General features: G+C 34.9%; 1 protein-coding gene and 1 long non-coding RNA gene across 3 annotated transcripts in view; both read left to right on the top strand.

Moving 5' to 3' along the window:
- Positions 1–16,112, top strand: part of LOC136826105 (uncharacterized) — a 98,835-nt gene extending 82,723 nt beyond the window's left edge. Inside the window, exons 2-8 of one of the 2 annotated variants that reach the window (XM_067083079.1) lie at positions 7,812–7,921; positions 10,043–10,102; positions 12,443–12,565; positions 13,316–13,529; positions 13,998–14,138; positions 14,467–14,603; positions 14,929–16,112. In XM_067083079.1, the coding sequence (XP_066939180.1) occupies positions 7,813–7,921; positions 10,043–10,102; positions 12,443–12,565; positions 13,316–13,529; positions 13,998–14,138; positions 14,467–14,603; positions 14,929–15,134 (990 nt within the window). In that variant the 5' untranslated portion in view covers position 7,812 and the 3' untranslated portion in view covers positions 15,135–16,112. The remainder of the gene's footprint in view (positions 1–7,811; positions 7,922–10,042; positions 10,103–12,442; positions 12,566–13,315; positions 13,530–13,997; positions 14,139–14,466; positions 14,604–14,928) is intronic. The other variant, XM_067083080.1, reaches the window with a different exon arrangement.
- Positions 16,113–17,345: 1,233 nt separating this feature from the next.
- On the top strand, positions 17,346–20,327 carry LOC136826106 (uncharacterized). Its single transcript, XR_010849513.1, has 2 exons — positions 17,346–17,468; positions 19,311–20,327. It is a non-coding gene; the product is annotated as an uncharacterized lncRNA (long non-coding RNA).
- Positions 20,328–20,887: the final 560 nt, after the last annotated feature.

The following is a 20,887-nucleotide window of genomic DNA, read 5'->3' as shown; positions in this document are numbered from 1 at the left end:
ATTTGAATTAGGCTTTCCTATAGATTTCATGTAAAAAAAAGGTAGGGAGTTATTTTAATAATAATAATAATAATAATAATAATAATAATAATAATAATAATAATAATAATAATAATAATAATAATAATAATAATAGACTTTCAATCCTAAGCCATGTACGAATACAGTAAGCAGATATAATTCGTTGTCTCTATGTTCTTAATTTGATTGGTGAAATTTTTAATAGCTTCTCTCTCTCTCTCTCTCTCTCTCTCTCTCTCTCTCTCTCTCTCTCTCTCTCTCTCTCTCTCTCTCCTATGCACAGTTAGTTAAATTCCATTTCAATAGTTTATCTCTCTCTGTCTCTCTCTCTCTCAATTAGTTTATATGCAATTTTAATCATCTCTCTCTCTCTCTCTCTCTCTCTCTCTCTCTCTCTCTCTCTGCCCAAAACCATTCCTTCGTCATAACTCCTTAACCAAAATTGGATGCGAGCGACGGTAATTCCAGTCGGTTCCTTTCAAATTACGATTCTCATTCCGAAGCTGTCAATCATTTGCGGACGCATACGTCATGACTGAGACGTAATTTCGTAATTACATGATGTCTGGCTGACGTATTTTTCTGACGTATTTTTCCAGGCTTTTTACGATTATCCCGTAAGCCTGAGGTCTGAATGGATTCTGTGGGATTTATTATTATTATTATTATTATTATTATTATTATTATTATTATTATTAATTTCTGTTAGGTTCAAAATTATTATTATTATTATTATTATTATTATTATTATTATTATTATTATTATTATTATTATTATTATTATTATTATTAAACAAGCTACAGAGGCTATTAACACAATGCATTACTGCGAAATTACAAAAAGAAACTACAGCTGTAGGAATTAAGATACTGTATTCTAAATGAACTCAAAAATAGAATTCTCAGTTCCTTTTCATCCGTTACTTCTCTCATTCAATTATTCCTCCCTCTTCTTTCTTTCATTCCCCTAACATATATCTGCTAAATATATACGTTTATTCATTATGCAAAACTGAAGAATATCTTATTCACGAAACCCCCCCTCAAACTCGTATGAATTTATCATTTATGAAAAATTCTATTTTTGAAGCGGTTATTCATAGTTTCGTATATTTCGTTGGAGGTAAGCTATTCAGCGAGAGAGAGAGAGAGAGAGAGAGAGAGAGAGAGAGAGAGAGAAAACCTTGCTATCTTTACTTGTAAAACTCTCAAGTGGAAATGTATCGATTTCTTTCTGGTCTCGATTTAGTTATCTTACAGAGAACGCACTATGTTCCCTCCCTCCTCTCTCTCTCTCTCTCTCTCTCTCTCTCTCTCTCTCTCTCTCTCTCTCTCTCTCTCAGCGGTCGTAGTCAGGCCTGTGTTTGTTTTTTTTTTTAATGCCAACTCCGTGACGCAAATCTGTATCACGCAGCAAACCGCACGTCCCGTCTCAAAAAGTGGTACCGCCACTTATGCTATTAATAGTTCTGCACGGTACAGTAGTACCATTCTTGCGGTACACAAAGCTATGCCTATTTTTTTTATACGTCATTAAATCGTAAGGCTATAAGTGGACGTTAGATTTCTAATTTGAAAATACGTGATACGTAATTCATATCTTCGTTACAGGATCCATATATAATTTATTATGCATTATTTTCTTCACTGTTGAGCGAAAGTGGCTTGTGCGTGTCAGTCCAATATTATTATTATTATTATTATTATTATTATTATTATTATTATTATTATTATTATTATTATTATTATTATTAGGAATTTTACTCTGTGAAGAAATTCCTCGGATTTAGGAATTACAAACGTCTGGGTACACCTTGTACTTGCCCAGGCCTGACCTATATAGATGTGATATTCGCCAACGCCCTAACTATGAAAAACAAACTGAAAAATTCACTTATCTCTTATAGATAACACTTTCTATGTAAACACTGGTACACCCATTATTTAGATACCACTTCCTATGTAAACAATGGTACGTATATTATTTAGCACTGCAAAACCACGGTTCGTTAAAATAAAAACCTTTTTCACAGGGTAACTGATGAACTCACTACCAGAATCGTATCAAAACAAGTCAATGTTTACACTTGTTATATAGATTCGAGTTTGGTTCTGTGACGTCATAGTGCCGTGACGTCACCGTGGTATGGCACTGCGCAGGCGCTGTTCAACTTGTTTTTTATAGGTTGTCTAAATAACTGTTAGTGTAGGATTTCCGTAACGTTGATTCTCTCTCTCTCTCTCTCTCTCTCTCTCTGAGTGATATTAATGGCTGCCCACATTAGGGACACAAGCATCGTAATTTATCATGATAAACCAACATCCCCCGACGCCAGGAAGTGTCGTTCGTTCAGTCAACGAGCTAATCGCGAACGTAAACGGTGTTTCACGAATGCGCGAACGTACAGGCGTTCACTGGGCCGTTCCTTGAACGACCAGCTGCACAAGGTTGTGTTGCGTTGGGCGTGGACAGATTGTGGATGGGTTACCAGCTCGTTTTGGTGGAGGATGTGGATGTTAAATCTCTAGCTTTGGTACCACTGTAGAAGGGAAAACGGAAGCTTATAATAATAGCTCGTTTTGCAGGCACGTGACGAAGCCTTTGCTTCATAAACTGTTTACTTCCGAAGAGGGAGTATACACACGGCAGCCCAGCTAGGCTCTCTCTCTCTCTCTCTCTCTCTCTCTCTCTCTCTCTCTCTCTCTCTCTCTAGCATGTACATGTGAATGCTTAATGGTACCATGTAAGTGTGTATGTTATACACTGACCTGACGAGTTTTTAAATTTGCTTTTAATATCTGTTTAATATTGTTAACATAAAATGTCCTAAATTCTCGATGATGTGAAAAAGAATCCTTTTCCAGAAGATAAAATAACTAGAATTTGGAGTCAAAGTAACCAGTGGTTTTGCAGATTATATATTTATTTTTCTCGAATTTATTTCCCGTCTATTTCCGATGGGATGCAACTAACTGTATTGCTCTAGAGATAATTCAAAAAGACTTTTTTTTTTAATAGGGAACTTTTTAATTATCAGATAAATAATTTTTTATAATAATTTTAATATTAAAAACAGTTCCCGTTATAATTATAATTATTATTATAATTATTATCCGTAATAATTATAATAGGCATTCCATAAGGTTCTTTGCAGCGTCCCTTCGACCCCTAGCTACAACCCTTTTCATTCCCTTTACTGTACCTCCGTTCATATTATCTTTCTTCCATCTTGCTAACCACCCTCTCCTAACAATTTTTTCACAGTGCACCTTTCAAACCACCTACTCTCGATTTCCTTTCTAGCGTTGAATGACCTCGTAGGTCCCAGCGCTTGGTCTCTGGCCTAAACTCCACATTCCATTCCACTGAGGAAATCACAGTGAATGATTTTTGTCGTGATTTTGATATTCAGTAAAATTCCCGCTGTAACTCAGATCATCCAATTTCTCTTTCCCTTCCCTTCTGTCTACCTCTCTCTTCTTCTCTCTCTCTCTCTTCCACTTCCCTCTCCATGGAGGAAATCGAACGGAGGAAAAGTGGCGAAATCACCAAACCGTGTCTTCGCAACTTCCGGTCCTGCAATTTTCGTCTTCCTGCCGCGTAAACTTTTTTGGGGAAATCTCGGCGTTTTCTGTTCTGCGTAAAGTTATCACCGCGGAAATCGGTTGTTCTTTCAATACCTCGTTACACTAGGAAGTGTAGATGTACACAGTGGGGTATGGAGTATATATATGTATGTTGTATTTGTGTGTGTTTTACCAATACACATGTACACATACGGATATATACATATTTAAACACGGAGGAAATAATTGTACCTTCCTTTTTTGTGAATGGATCATTGTGCATCTGTTGAACTAAGCAGTGAATTATAAAGCCAACCTACCACAGCATTGCCCAGCGTTCAACCAACCACCCATCGATTATGAATAACTGTCGGTGTTGGTGGGGGGAGCGAGTAGGGACTGGCAATCATCATCCCCTTGTAAGCGCCCTCCGGGAAGACGCGTTAGGGCGTCCATCTCCGGAAAGCGACGATGCTCCTGACGAATAATTCACGAGAGACATTGAATAACTCACAGCTGAGCCGATCCCAGCTGGGAGTCCTTTCTCTCTCTCTCTCTCTCTCTCTCTCTCTCTCTCTCTCTCTCTCTCTCTCTCTCTCTCTCTCTCTCTCTCAGTGTGACCCCCGGTCGCCATGACATGTTTAAAACGAACCTTTTGCTCGGAAAGGTCAAGACTTGGCTTGTGGTGGGTTGGGTGTTCTGAATATTGCTTGGGAAAAACGTGTTGCCTGTTTAGCTATTATTATTATTATTATTATTATTATTATTATTATTATTATTATTATTATTATTATTTATTGTTGGTTTTGTTGTTGTTGTTGTTGTAAAAAATAATAACAGGATCTATCATAAACTAATTAGACTATTTCGTAAAATAAGACTAGTATTATTATTATTATTATTATTATTATTATTATTATTATTATTATTATTATTATTATTATTATTATTATTATTATTATTATTATTATTATTGAGGAAGGTAATAGCAAGAGCTATCGTATGCTAACTGGACTGTTTTGTAAAATTACATTATTATTATTATTATTATTATTATTATTATTATTATTATTATTATTATTATTATTATTATTATTATTATTATTATGAAGACAATTTTTCAAAAGATTTGACAGCAAGCCTTTTAAATCGCAGGTAATTTTTTCTCTAGATAAATAAATAAATAAATAAATAAATAAATAATATACATAGAGAATCATTTATCCAAAAAAAATTAGACACGACTTTTTCCTAGTAACCCCAGAAACTGGATAAGTGTCAATATTGAAAAATTATGAAAAATTAACAAAAAAGAATCTTTTGACAAAGTACTCTTTATCTTTACACTGTTCTCAATTATTTTCTCATTATTTATGACCATTATTTATTGTCATTACTTAACAACGTGAGCATCAACTGTGATATTTTTTCAAAGCCATGACGAGGTGCGTAACAATTCAACTTCCGTCATGGTCGAGAATCATACCTGTAAAAGAAGTGATTAACTTTTTTGTTGATGGGGGGGAGGGGTTTGGGGATAAGGGAGGGGTGTGTAGAGTGTCATTCCTACACACCACCTCTGTGTAGGTGCTTGATTGCAGGGCGTTGGTTCGGCTGTGTTTACGCTACACAGGTACATTTGGCGTAGGGAGGTAGCACGTTGTATATTTTCCTGAGGTATTATTTGTCTTTTTTTTTTAATCGTGGGTTTCTCTTCTTATGTTGTTTGTGGAATTTCGTAGTGTGCACACATACACATACACACACATATATATGTATATATATATATATATATATATATATATATATATATATATATATATATATATATATATATATATATATATATATATATATCCTCTCAGTGTTAACGTCGACTGGAGTTGCTGAGTACGTGCTGTGTCGAGGGATCGCGTCCCGACAGTACCAATCCATTTATCACTTATAAATTCCCCTTCGGTGATAATTCTCCATCGGAGATATTCCCAAGGTAGCGTGAATTTGATATTAAGCGACATTTGTAGCTTCATGATTGTATATTATAAATCACGGTGTGATAAAAAAATGTCATATATATATTTGTATATAAATACATACATACATATAAAATACATACATACACTGATGTACGTAACAAACCTTACCTCACAAACACCTAACCATACACAAAAAATAAAAATCCTTCCATTAAACCTCAAGGCCAGATATCTTTTTAATATTCGTCCTCTCTCACCTAGAAACTTAAAAAACATCTCCCGATCATCCTGGATCTTCTCTGTGGCGAATGGCCCAGAGGGCTAAGGTCAATATTTGGGACGAAATCTCTTTTTTTTTTTTTTTTTTATCGAATTCGTACGCATGCGCGTCAGAAGAGGAATTTTTTTTTGTGGGGAATTACGTTTTTGTTTTTTTTTTTTTAATTGAGTGTACGTTGGTGATTGATATTGCTTATTGTTAACTATATATATATATATATATATATATATATATATATATATATATATATATATATATATATATATATATATATATATATATATACATGTGTATGTGCGTGTCTTCCCTAGTGAGAAAGGGGAGATATACTCGCGTTATTTTTAGGAAGGTCGATTTTTTTCTGTACCTCTCGGTATTCTAAGATTAGCGGTCGAGTTTTGTACTTTTTTTTTATATATATATATTGAGCTTTAAATGTCATCGTCAGAGTACGGCGCTAAGGAATAGCGAAGGACGATGATGAAGCTTTGTAGCACTTATAAATGGTTAACTGCTGTTAATATCATACATCGTCATATGCAATTATCGCATACGTCGTCATATGCATGATCATGTCGTCGTAATCATCGCTGTATGCATCGTCATGTCATCATAGCTATCGTCATATCGTCATATACATCGTCACATCATCATATACATCGCCATATACATCGTCACATCATCATGTACATCGTCACATACATCGTCACATCATGTATATCATCCTGTGCATTGTCATCAACATCGTCATATCTTCATTTACATCGTCATATGCATCGTCATATCATCATTTACATCGTTATGTACATCATCACATATATCATCACATACATCGATATCATCATATGCATCGCCATACACATCGTTGCATCATCATATACATCGTCATATGCATCGTCTTATACATCGCCACATCATCATATAAAACGTCGTACAAAGCAGCATATACATCGTCACATCATGTACATCGTCATATACATAGTCATACTCACAATCATATCGTCATATACATAGCCTTATCATCATGTACGTACATCGTCATTGTCCTATACATTGTCACATACATCACCATATCGTCATATCGTAATATACATCTTCATATGCATCTTCATATATACATCTTCAAATACATAGCCACATACATCTTTCCCCGACCCATTAACCACATTAAGCCCAAACCCACTGTATTGCAGGTCCCACTCTCTTATCAGTTCATTGGCGAGACATTTCGATTTTTTGCCCGTCTCAGTAGCCCAATGCTTCGCATCCGCCGATAAGCCCTGTTTCCGCAAACATCGGGCATATCAGTTTGTCCTTGATAAATCTTCCAGTGTGATAGCTGACGTGTTTGTTTGGTGTTTTAATTCCGCTGGGTTTGTGGGGTCACAAACGTAATTTGTATGTGTGTGTGTATGTGTTTGATGTATGTATGTATGTATATATATGTGTGTATGTGTATTAAAAAATTTTCAGGAATTTTGAATTGTCAGGGAATAATGTTTTCATAATATAAAAATTTTTTTTTTAATATAGGAGAAATATCACCTTTATCTGGTTGTGATTATAACAATGTTTGTGCTTTAAAGAATATATATATATATATATATATATATATATATATATATATATATATATAATATATATATAAAATTTCATATATATAAAATTTCGGGAATTTTGAATTGTCAGGGAATAATGTTTTCATATCAATATAAACATTTTTTGTTTAATATAGCAGAAATATCACCTTTATCTGGTTGTGATTACAACATTATTTGTGCTTTAAAGAATATATATATACTAAAACCCTCATTTACATAACATCCAATACAGCAACATTCCTCGTAATGACACAGTTAACGAGAAGTCTCACAAGACCTTCCACAACACCGGGCAAAAGATTGTAAACAAACCGACCGAATTCCTTCATCATCAACATCATCCCCTTCTTCTTCTTTTCTTTCCAGAATGGGAGAACACAGCGGGGCTCGCATAGCGCTAGTGCTGGTGAATTTCCTGATTTTCGCCGGAACGGTGGCTCTCAATCAGCTCTCTGCGTTCCCACAGTACGCAGGAGGTCGGTATTGACTTCATTTTTGGTCAGAGTTATCGGGAAGAACGGTCCTTCATTGGATGTGTCTGTGTATTTATTGTCTGGCAGATTTTTATATATGTTTAAGAATTTTATCCAACGCCTAAGATGTTTTTAACTGTTAGTTCTGAGCATGTAGTTGTTTGAATTATACTTTATTATATTTTATATCTAGGTTGGTTAATATATTTTCTTATATGGAGAATTACAGATAAACTCAGTTCCTGTTATTAGTTAGTAAAGATAAACCCCCTTTTTTTGTGTCAAGGAGAAATACCTGCATTACTGTTAGCGTGTTGACGGCGATTCGTGTTATAAAAAAAAAATTGCATGATGTTATCATCACTACCTATCTTTACTGTGTGTATTAGAGTCTAGTTGGCAATGGTAGAAATTAGTTTGTCTTTTGTTTATTAGTGGAAAAATCTGTTAGTAACAATTGGATGAGGAGGTAAACCCACTATTGTAAATAATTTGAATGTTTTTCTACATTTTTTTATTTATCTATTAGTTTATTTTTTAAAACTCCAGCCAAAAGGGGAATGTCTTTACCATGTCTGATATTTGTAACTTAGATTCATTAATGTTGTTGGTATTTTAACCTAGATTTTTCGAACCGCGAAACAAGCGTTGCTTTGTGATAGCTCTCAGCAACTTTAATTTGATGTCTTAAGGAAAGGCTCCATTAGTAAACTGTCATCATAATTTAGAGGAAATTCTCTGGTGATCTGTATCAGATAACAGAATCACATTCAGAAAATATAGAAATATATTTTTGGAGCGAAAACTCCAAGTGTTCCATGCTAATCTGCAGTAAGATTTTAATGAAAGACATATTATGAGTTTATAGTGATATTCGTAAGGCCGGTACTTCAGATGACAGACTCACATTAAAAAAATTATATATATATATATATATATATATATATATATATATATATATATATATATATATATATATATATATATATATATATATATAATTTTTGGAGCAAAAACTTTAAGTATTCCACGCTAATCTGTTGTAACATTATAATGGTACACATATTATGCTTTCATATTGATATTCACAAGTCTGGCATTTAACAAATACCAATTAGTATATCAGTAATCACACGGACAAGTACACTTGATCTTGCACTCGAAACGTCCTTGATACCTCTGGTCATGTCCTTGGGTTCGACGCCAACATGAGTTTCGTTGCATAAATAATTGACCAGTGATTAGAAAAAATGCGTGCAATTAGTATCTGAGTCAAAACGGCAAGTGATTTAGAGGCTGATAGTGTATAATCTGTTAGGTACTTTTTGAGTCAAAACTGCAAGTGATTTCGAGGCTGATAGTGTACAATCTGTTAGGTACTTTTTGATTAAGAAATCGTGCATAGTTGACAATCTGGGTCACAATAGAAGAAGACGGAACTTAGATAGATGTAGTTAGGTGTAAAATATCTAATAAAAATCGATGAATAAAAATTAAGAAGGAAAGGAACCTAAGATCTAAAAGATCAGAGATGAGAACGAAAGCTGATGGGTCACTGAAGACGACTAAACGAGATAGATGTAGTTAGGTTTAAAAAATCTAATAAAAATCGATGAATAAAAATTAAGGAAGGAGAGGAACAGAAGAAGGTCTGAAAGATTGGAGACGTGAATAGAAGATTATACGATGATTCTAAATAACCATTTGTTATCAAAGAGTCTGAATGCAGATAGAAATATATGTAAATTTAGGTATTTGGAATGCGAGAAACGTCAGGCTAAATGCAGTTTAAGTATGTATTTACAAGTGTATGAAGGGAAGGTTACAATACTTGAGAATTTTTTAAAGTATGTACCAGAGGCTTCAGTAAGAAAGGACAGTAATATATTTACTAAATAACTCAAAAAATTTTGTTGATTTTCCCAAGGCGTTGAATTCAAGGTTCAACGCCTAAGACTGAACAGGTTACCTGTTGAAAGTCTCCAGAATTAAGTAGGCCTGTAAACTGACGTCTGACTGAATCATCGAACTGAATAAGTTAGGTAGCAACACGTTTCAGCTCAGACCCAGAAATATCGTTTCAGTAGAAATGTCTTATTCCAACAAGAACAATTCTCTCCACAGAAATATTTGCAAAACTCAACAACATTGTGACGGATTATGGCCTAGGTGTTCCCCCACAAGGTAAAAACACACGAACTGTACATATCTTGAATGTTTTTCTTTTATTTATTTACTTCTGCATGGCATCTTGAAGCCTAAGCATCGTGTTGCATGTCTGGAAAAAACTGTAAAGATTGGAACACAATTTGTTAGGCTTTTCTTGCATGTTTTGTCATTTCTTTTCAAGCTATGAAAGGTACGTATGTTTTGTAATAAATTCTGCTGTGACTGACAGCCGGTTTCTGTTCAGCATATACTGTCAAACCTCTTGGGATTCTCTTGTCTGCGTAATTCTATTCAAATTAAACCCTCCTGCATATTCTGTTTTCTGAAGGTTAAGGAACTGAATGCTTCTTGTTTTCCGGAGCAATATTTCATACGCAGTGGTTGCAGCCACTCTTGGTTAAAATCTGAGGGGAAACAGAATGGTAGCCAGGATTCTTAAACGGTATCTGATGAAGAAGAGCTGACGAACTCTAAACTCTAGTTGGCACTATTGTTAGACATTAAATGTGCCATCCTTTCGCACCTGCAGTTTCAGTACTACCTCCTGCAATCTCTGGTAATTTCTTGCAGGAGGACCTTAATATGAAATTTACCCTCTGAGGTCATTCTGTGACACGACCATCAAGTTTATTGCACCTCTAAATGAAATACACCTGTACATATGGGAATAGTATTTTTTTCACATTGCAAGTTTGGGAATGTTCCAAGGTCCTTGGTATTTCCAAGATATGCACCCAGCAGTGAATTTAAGTCTCAATGATTTAGCAATGGCATGATATTCCATAACAGGACTTGTATTTTTCTAGGCTTGCTGTTGAATATTATGTATGACTTGTGTAATGTATATGGCAAAATCATGCACGATTATATATGTATATATATACATATATATATATATATATATATATATATATATATATATATATATATATATATATATATATATATATATATATATATATATATATATATATATATAAATGCCTAACATTTCCTTAATATGACTAAGTTAAACTGGAACCCTGTTATTTGAAACTGCTGGAAACTCAAATTCTGGAAACTGGAAAATACTTTGCTAGTGCCTTTAATTCTATCAAAGCTTTCTATATATTTAAATCAAATTAAGTAACCATTATTATCATCGTATTGAAAAATATAGCACCAGTGCCCCAATCTCTTATCTATTGCCTGTATGACGAGATTAAATAGAGACAGCATGTTTTGTCTGTAAATAACTTTACCAATATGAATATTAAAACGTGCATGGATGAATTTTCTGAAACTTCTTTTATTTTTCTTATTTCTACCGTGATAAAACCCGCAGCAGGCAAAACAGTTTTCCTGCGTTTTTGTGTGATAATATTGTCGGCCCAATATGCATATATCTCAGAAAGTCAACACCGTTCTGTGGTGTGGGGCCAGCTTTCACTTCGTATCTAACTAAATTCCAAATTAAAATTTCCCCCCTTGTGATATACTTATAAATGAGTGACTCCTATTTTGTATTATGTATTTTGAGCCACAGGCAAGTTTAAAGGCAAATACCCCAAGTAATGACGGTAAAAATTAAAAATAAAATTGGTCAGAGGTTCAAACTTTGCTGTTCTGTTGTTCCTGACGTAAATCCAAAAGAAGAAGAATCATTACTCTAGAATTTTTTAAACTTTTTATACTGATGAAAAGGAAGATTTGTAGGATATTAAAAAAAAAGCTCTTATTGTTTTACATGAATTCTAATTTGATTATTAAACCTAATGAGGTTAACAAGTTTGATACCCTACTGTATAAATATATATATTTTTATTGTAAACCTTCTCATCTTTCTTATATTAAAATCCTGATAAAAGTCACAAAAATAAATAAACCACTGTGATAATGGTCTAAAGACCTTTTACATCTGATATAAAAAATCACATATTTTTATGTAGATCTTTTGTAGGCGACTTGCAAATGACATGATTTTGTATTGGATATATAATTTGTAACGTACATCAACTTTGAAATATTACTGTCTTAAAATCTGTTTTGCTGTAATGATTAAGTTCTCAACAAACAAAACTACAGTTACATTATCCTGAATTACTGCCATTTGGAAACACTTGAAATCTGGAACAGTTTTGTATTTCAATATTATATAGTTATCAACAGCAATATTTTAATTTTTGTAGTCCTGACAATTCCTGCCATTAGATTTATGATTTTTATAAACAATTCATACAATTTGTACAATAAAACACTCAATTGCAGTCGATTTTGATAAGACATTACTATAAACGTGTTTCAAGTCCACGAGTTACAGTACTTTATTGTACACTAAACAGTGCAAGCATAAATAACGATATGTCTTCACCACAGGCATTTTTAACTCGACTGTTGGAAACCTGTCAGCCATCTACGACACTGATGTAACCCCGGCTGGATTCACCTTTATGATTTGGACTGTCATCTACATATGGCTCCTGTTGGCTCATCTATACAGTAAGTACTGTTCCATCCCTTAAGCAAAACGTGATGTAAATACTCATTTTACATTAAATTCTAATTAGCAAGCCATTTTTTCACGTTTATGTGAGTATGATTTAATGTCTTGGTGTTTAAATAGTAGGAGTTTATGGGAATATGATGAAATTTCAAGGTTAAACAGTTTATCTTGGTACATTTCTGAACATAATTCAATGTAACAGTGTTTACAGTAGTAGGATAACTTGGGAATAAAATGAAATGTCAAGGTTAAACAGTCTACCTTTTTACATGAATGTGAATATAGTTCAGTGTCTTAGTGCTTGTAATAGTAGGATAACTTGGGAACAATGAAATGCCAAGGTTAAACAGTCTACCTTTTTTCGTTGATGTAAACATAATTTGATGCCATAGTGCTTGAAATAGTAGAATAATTTAGGAATATACTGAAGTGCCAATGTTAAACAACCTACCATTTTTACATTTGCGACCATAATTCAGTCTCAGTGCTTGCAGTAATTTGAGAATAAAATGAAACGTGAAGGTTAATCAGTCTACCTTTTTTTCATTTGTGTGAATATAATTTAATATCACAGTCCTTTAATAGCAGGACAACTTAGGAACAACTAAATGCCAAGGTTAAAGAATATACCATCTTTACACTCAGTGCCTCTAATAGCAGGACAACTCAGGAACAGAATGAAAAGTCAAGGTTAAACAGTGTACCTCTAAACAATCATCAATCATTCCTCTCACAACCACCTGTAGCTCTCATCTTGCTGTGTCGTCGCAATGCCGTGGGTCCTGTGTACGTCAGTCCACCCGTGGTGACTCCAGCCTTCCTGATTGTCTACTCGATCAATCTCCTGGCCAACGTTGTGTGGCTCTTCTTGTGGGACAGGGAACTAATCATCATCTCTTCAGCCATCATGTGGGTCATCTGCCTCTCGAACTGGATTGCTCTGGGGATCATCCATGGAACGTATGAAACTGTGTTTATTGTTTTACTTAAGAGTGGAAAGGATTATTGATAATTTTTTAATCTGGCTTGTCATGGTTTTAAGAAGTGTGTTTATTGTTTTATTTAAGAACAGGAAAGATTACTGATACGTTTAATCTGTCTTGTCATAGCTGTAAGAAAATGTCAGTTGCATGGAGATTAGGATGTGGAGAATCATTACAGCTCTTTGAACGTCAGTGTGAGAGAATATACTGCAATTATATTACCTTCAGTACATGACAAAAGAGAGAAATGCTACTTTTTTATGCAAGAATAGAAAATATTTTATCAATATATCTAATCCGTCTTGGCATGGTTTTAAGAAAATGCCAGTTACATGAAAATCTGGATGTGGAAAATGACACCAAGTCTTTGAACATTAAACTGAGAGAAAATACTTTATCGTATGACCTTCCAGCACATAAAAAAAAGATAATTTATTTATTCCAGGGTATACATCCACGGCCCATGGATGAGCCGACACGCAAAGGTGGACCTCTGGATGTTCAGAATTCTCTGGCACAATGGCCTAGCCATCTACACCACTTGGTCAACCATTGCTGCATTGCTCAACCTTGGAATTGCTCTTCAGTAAGTCACCTAAAACTTTAATTTTAGTTAAAATTGATATTGTTGCTGTATATTCAGCCAGTATAAGTTAGCCAGCACGGGCTTTGCCATTAAAGCAGTCTGTAAAGGCAGCTGATATCAATATTGTACTGTAAAGATCTACAGATGCAATTTATTTAAGTGATCACAGCTCTTCAGTAAGTCACATGGATCTTTGATTTTAGTTACAGCTAATATTGCTGCTGTAGATTAAGCCAGCAGAAGTTAGCCAGCATGGGCTCTTGGCCCTAAAACAGCCTGTGGCCACAGGTTAATCACTGATATGCTAATTACTAATTCTTGTCCACAGGTATGAAGCTCACTTGGAAAAGCAGTTGATTGTTTATATTGTCCTTGGAACAATATCTGGAATTATGCTGTTGTGGTTCATCTTGGAGAATACTGTCTTGGATCGATTTGTTCGTTATACAGTCACTCAGTATGCAGGTATGTGTAGAATTTGATCTGTTTCATACAAGTAGTTCCCCTTTATCTGTTTTGACTGCCGTAAAGACTGAATTTCAAGTCAGTGGCCCCTGTAGGCTTGCTCCATATGAACAGGGGTTTATCTTCTGAATAATAATAATAAAGATGTCACATTAACTCAACTTACTCAGAAATCACCCTTCTTCTTCTTCTTCTACTCGACAGTCATTGTCTTGACCCTGTAGGCTTGCTCCATATGAGTAAAAATGATGATTAAGATACTGTCACTTTAACCCAACTCACTCAGAAATTACCCTCTTCTTCTTCTTCTTCTTCTTCTCGACAGTCATCGTCTTGACCCTCTCTGGCATCTACATCAAGAAGTACGCCGACTCGACCATGGAAACGGGCTACTTCATCGTCGTCCTGCTGGGAGTCTCCGTGTTCTGCCTGGTGGCTCGCCTGGGCCTGGTCATCGTTCGGGCCACCAAGCACCCGCTATTCGTCAACAACAAGATCGGCGACGACCCAGTGCTCAGCTACGCCGCATGATACTGGGGTTACGTCGAAACGTCAGCCACGCAGGTTGTTGCCACCTACTCCAGTCTCTGAAAGGGGCTTTTTTTGAAGACTGGAAGTCACCACAACAAGATGTTATGTACATACATATATATTACAGGGCGTCAATGATGTTCAGAGGAGCTTGTTAGATAGATACTTTTGGCAGTTGTGTTTTTGTGTTTATATTTTATGACGGTGGTCATTGCTCGTTTAGGGTAGGTATCACTGATGTAAATTCATATCTTGGAGGAGATTAATGTACGTTTTTTGTGTTTAGTTTTATGACAGTGGTAATTGCTCTTTTAGGGGTAAACATCACTGAGAAAATTCATATCTTGAAGGAGAACTATACCCTCTTTTGTTCCAAAATACTCTCGTAGCATAGACAAGCCTATTTTTTCAAATTATCTTGTAAAAAGGAATTACTTTATGACTTAGCTTCTTCCGAGCTCTGAATAATAAAAAAAAACTGTGCAGAGGCAAGCCATGATAAACATCGCACATTTTTGTACTAGGAATTTTTCTAAGTCTGTATATACATAACTAGTTTTAGTTGTAACATTAAGGACCCATTTTTTACCCACTCAGACATCAATGCAGTATGTACAGCTTCCCTCCCATAGAGGAAATGAATTTGTAACTTTTTTTCCCAAAAGTTCACTCACACAAGAACGCACAGATTCTCAAGGCTGCGTTTAGGCAGTCCACACGATTCTCCAAATTCAGTGATGTAGCACAAGATAGTCTGTGCAGTTAACTGACTGCGTCTCTTATCAAACACTCCATTTTTTTTTAGATGTGTGACTGTGCACCTCTGGTGTGTACACACTGCTGTTACAGAGGCAATAAGGAATGAGTTTATATATATGAATATCCAATGCCAGTTGCTAGATGTTCTTTCTCGTGACATTGTGTTTATGTTTACAATGAAAACTTTTTTGTGAATGACTAATAAATATTTTCAAGTGATTGATTGTTCCTGGGCTTCCTTGATTATAGTATGGGAAATAATGAAGTGAGGAGATGGCAGCATTTGATGTCAAAAACTGGAAAATATTTAAATTTAGCTGCAACCCCTTTCATTTCCTTTTTCCTTTACCTCCATTCATATCCTCGTTCTTCCAGTTTGCTATCCACCCTCTCCTAACAGTTATTTCATGGTGCAACTGCTTTGAGGTTTTCCTCTCCGTTACACCTTTCAACCTACCTACTCTCAATTTCCTTTCCAGCACTGAATGACCTCATAGGTCCCCAGTGCTTGGCCTTTGGCCTAAACTCTATATTCTGTTCTATTCCAGTTGTAATCGTTAGCGAACTACACTAATTCGTCTCCAAGCTCAACTCTCGTAATATTACCAGTGCATGCATTTCAAAAGGAAGTCGGGTATCTTTGTTATACCAAAGGTATAAAGGCAAAAGAGGTCCAGAAAATAAATGAGAAGTGCAAGGATCTAAAGGTGGAACTCTGGGAAAACGCCCAAGTTACACTGAGAAGGTGTTTTGGGCAGCAAATTAAAGAAATGAAGAGTGTATGGGCGTTAAAGTAAAAGCTGAACAGTGGAGGGTGTAGATGGGAGCCCAAGGGACGCCCCAAACACCCATTAGTAACGCCTACAGTGCACGTCTTGATTTGTAAGTACTGTGGGTGACTTCTTACGAGTATGGCAATCTTATAAGACAATGTTGATGTAATCTCGTAAGAAAGTTTACAGAATATGGTGGGAAATGAACGTGAGAGAGTTGGTCATCCATAAGTTTCAACGAGATCATTTCCAGCAGCTGAGTGGACGAAAAGAATCACAGGTAAATAAATCCTCATTGTTTCATTTTGTAAATGAAGTAGTCTTGCCATTATTATTATTATTATTATTATTATTATTATTATTATTATTATTATTATTATTATTATTATTATTATTATTATTATTATTATCATGTAGCTCATTCACTGTGTAATTGGAAGTAATGTTTTCATTTTTCCTTCAGGCATGTTTCTCCTAAGTTTACTGCATCTCATGTAACAAAATTCCTATTATAAGTCATAATTTTAATTAAGATTAAGGATATTTGCCTGCATTTATCAATAAAAATAAGTTAAATTTTAAATTATCAACAGCATATCCATAAATATTAATTTTCTAAGGCGTAAATATAAATAAAAACAATAGTTTCTCTACTCACAGGAGTCATCTCTCTTGGCCAAAATTTGCAGATGATGACGGTGAATGTTATGGATGGAAGGTCACACCAGTGCTAGCTTAAATTACTGTTGTTTTCGAAAACAAGGAACCCTTGGGCCGGTTATTTATACACATAATCAGACTGGTAAGTTCATGTGGTAGGCTTATATTATAGCATTAGGCTGTAAATGTATTTATAGAGATGTAAGTGATTGGAATCTAGTCCCACGGTACTGTATAGGTACTTGGCAAGATGGAGGTTGTCAACAGTCCGAAGCCTAAAGCTATCCAGAATAGAAAATATTTTTTTATTATATTTCATTGAAAGTGAGTATCCATACTGAATTTATAGTGATTATTATTGGTTCTTCATGCTGACTGCACTTGAATCGCCCTATATGATTTAGTCTTTGGTGAAGTTAATTTGAAATTTATCCATTTCAAGAACGTTTTCATGCCCAGTGGATATTTTGAAGCTAGCAGGTTTACAGTCACTGTACATTGAGTGATGATATAGGCATTAATAGAAGAAAGCCGGTTTTTACTTTGACCAATAATGAGATATTTGGGGGAAAGCAAGGTGAGTATCTAATCAAGTTTTAGAGGTTTTGCTTACAAACAAGAGTGTTACTCATTGCAAAATTTGTCCACTTCCATGTATTGAGTTGCTCTTCAGCTTAGTGCTTTGAATTGGAAGGTATTTGCCAATGCTTACTGTGATGTGAATTCCCTGGTTGACCAATTGGCTTTTGTTCTCTGGTAATCGGGCCTGTCTTGTTTTTTTTTTTTTTTTTATTTAGCCAAGACTTCCTATTGTAATCTGTGTGGTGGCTGTTCTCTGACCCATTATTGGTAACTTTCAGATTAATTTGTAAATTAAGTAGCAATATTTGACTGCCAAAAGTAGTATATTTAAGTGAAAAACTCCTTGTTTTGATTGTGCAAGCTCAGAAAGCACTCAGGAGCAAAGTGACTTTAAATATGAGATAGGCCAAGGTTTTTCTAATCGTGTGGTTGGAAATAGGATGACTGAATAGAAAAGAATGTTGTATATGTACATGTAGGCTCACAAAACAACGTTCACTTAAGAGGTGAGAGATTCTGGTAGTGCAATGTGTTTTATTTTATTGTTTCTAAGTGAATTTGATAAATTTGGCATTCAGAGTCAGCAATGGTCGTTTAACCCTTTCCACACACCATGAAGTCATAACAGTTCCGAGGACCACAGTGGGAGTCAATGTGTCAGGGTAAGGGTAAGCATGGGAGGGTGGCATGATGAGGACAAGAAGTAATCAAGGAAGTTTTAAGGAACCACATCCCACCTCTTTACAATTCATGGCACCCTATGTCAGATCAGGTTAGGTAAGGTTACGTGGGGTGCGTCTAGGTGGCAGATCTCCCAGTGTTTATGAATTGACATCCTAGTTTAGGTTAGGTAGGATAAAAATTAATTTTGGATAGGACAACATTACTGGTGAAAGGTTTAGTATCTTTGTGTGGAGTGTTTATGCTTTAGATTTCCACTGGAATGAATCAGCAAGGTCTCTGCTGTGACTACCATTACCAAATGAAGCGGTTTAATGCTCTCAGACCAATCCTTCGAATAGCAGTCATGCAAAAAGGGACTAAAGAGGACCATTACTACATCTCCAAGTCTTTGAGGAACTGTCTAGTACCCATGGCTGTAAATTTTGGTCATCCTTTAGAGATCTTTGCATCTGGAATACCAAAAGTGACAAATTTTTTTCTGAGGCAGCATTAAGTTTAAAGCACCAGTGTAAACCTATTTATCTTTTTGGAGATATACCATTTTAGATACATGAAATCTGCCTTTAGGTTGTTCTTATTCAAATAGGTATTAACAGAAAATTAAAATTCCCAATCAGAACATAAGTTATTGAGGCAAGAAAATTTTCAGTAATTAAATTTGTGTTGTACGAAAAATTATCCATATTACAACACTGAATAGTTATTTCTTTCATTACAGGTTACATGAAGATTTAGAAACGTCTATCCTTGTCATCAACAATCTTCAAGATTCGAGTTTTCGAGGATTCATTCTACCAGAAACCTTGATTGAAATATGACTTATGCCTCAGGCTACAGTTGAAATAAGCATAGTTTTCAAGATATGGATGTGTTGATATAACTAAAGGGCTATGCAGTTTGAAGGAGTATTGTGACATTGTTTAAAGGTTGTCCACACACATGTACATACTGTTTTCCTAAAAGGTTAGATTCAAAGTTTTCCATAAACTAGATGGTCACTATTGTAATCAAGTTGAACGAGACCATTGTGTCACATTCTTAGATTCACTGGACTTTCCTTTGGGGACTTTTTCATGAATAAAAACTGTTAATGAAACAAAGTTGAAGCTGAAAAAGTTAGAGAGTTAAGAAGAGACCCAGGAGAATTAATGAAAACATGAGACAGAGAGCAATGCTTCTGGGGTCCAGCTTGGATTAACTCTAGGCCAATCCTAAGGTCCTCAGTCTTTGTATCCATTCAATATACTTTGCAATAATTTATACAGAACTGGTGTAATATTTACTCCTCCATTCTTCTTGTCCCATCTCTACCTCTAAAATATCATTTCCTTCTTGTGGTTAACTTATTTACATTTATATACGGTATATATATCTGTTGATATATTCATTTATGGTCTCTTAAACTTATTCCATAGGCGTTAATTACTTTCCCATTTCGAATAGGCATTTGTTTCCAAGTATTGTTGTTCAGTTCCTTAATGATTATTTCCCTTGCTTCATTATTTATATGTGAAGGGTTATCCTGACCTCCTCAGATATTACAGTTTGTGTTGATCCTATTGTCCTACCAATATCCCCTAGTTAAGTGGTTCTCAATTTTTTTGGTATGGTTACCCCCTGGGGCAGTGATGTGATAGATCACCATTACCCCTACCCCATTCCTCTTCAGTTATGTGAAGTTATAATATAGAGGAAAGAAAGTTATTGGAATGCTTAATTTCTAATGCATTTTATATTTAAGAACTTATTTTACTTTTACTCTAAGTCTTAAGAAATAAAAAATTAGATTTTAGACATTATTCCTTTGACAAAAATTTAAATTAAAGCATTGTTCCTTTTATTACAAATTGGAATTAAAGCATTATTTCTTTGGTAATCAATAGAAAATAAAATTTAGAAAGTGCCTCGTTACCCCCGCCCTCCAGAAACGGCTTCATTACCCCCAAGGGGGTAACTACCCCCAGTTTGAGAACCACTGCTCTAGTTCATTACCTTTATCTTCATTTCCTTTTGTTCTCACTCGTCATGATTCAGGCTATACAAATTTATGAGTATATCTTTGGGCAAGCCCTGTGAGGGTCTAGGAATGTGACCCTGTGGTTTTGTTTAACAACTGTACAACATAAGACTGCAAAAGTACTTTGCCTTATATTTTTATGATGAATATTTTATTCTGACAATTTTCTGCAAATGAAATTTAAATGCTGAGATATTTTAAATTTTAGAATTCTCCATTTGTAATGTTGCATTTGCATAGTTCTGTTTTTTTGGCAGTTTTATATTTTCCTTTTTTTA

The sequence above is a fragment of the Macrobrachium rosenbergii genome, chromosome 40 (genome assembly GCF_040412425.1).
Source record: "Macrobrachium rosenbergii isolate ZJJX-2024 chromosome 40, ASM4041242v1, whole genome shotgun sequence".
Classification (NCBI taxonomy): Eukaryota; Metazoa; Arthropoda; class Malacostraca; order Decapoda; family Palaemonidae; genus Macrobrachium; species Macrobrachium rosenbergii.
The sequence above is the reverse complement of the archived record's forward strand: the minus strand, read 5'-3'. Positions and strand labels throughout refer to the sequence as shown.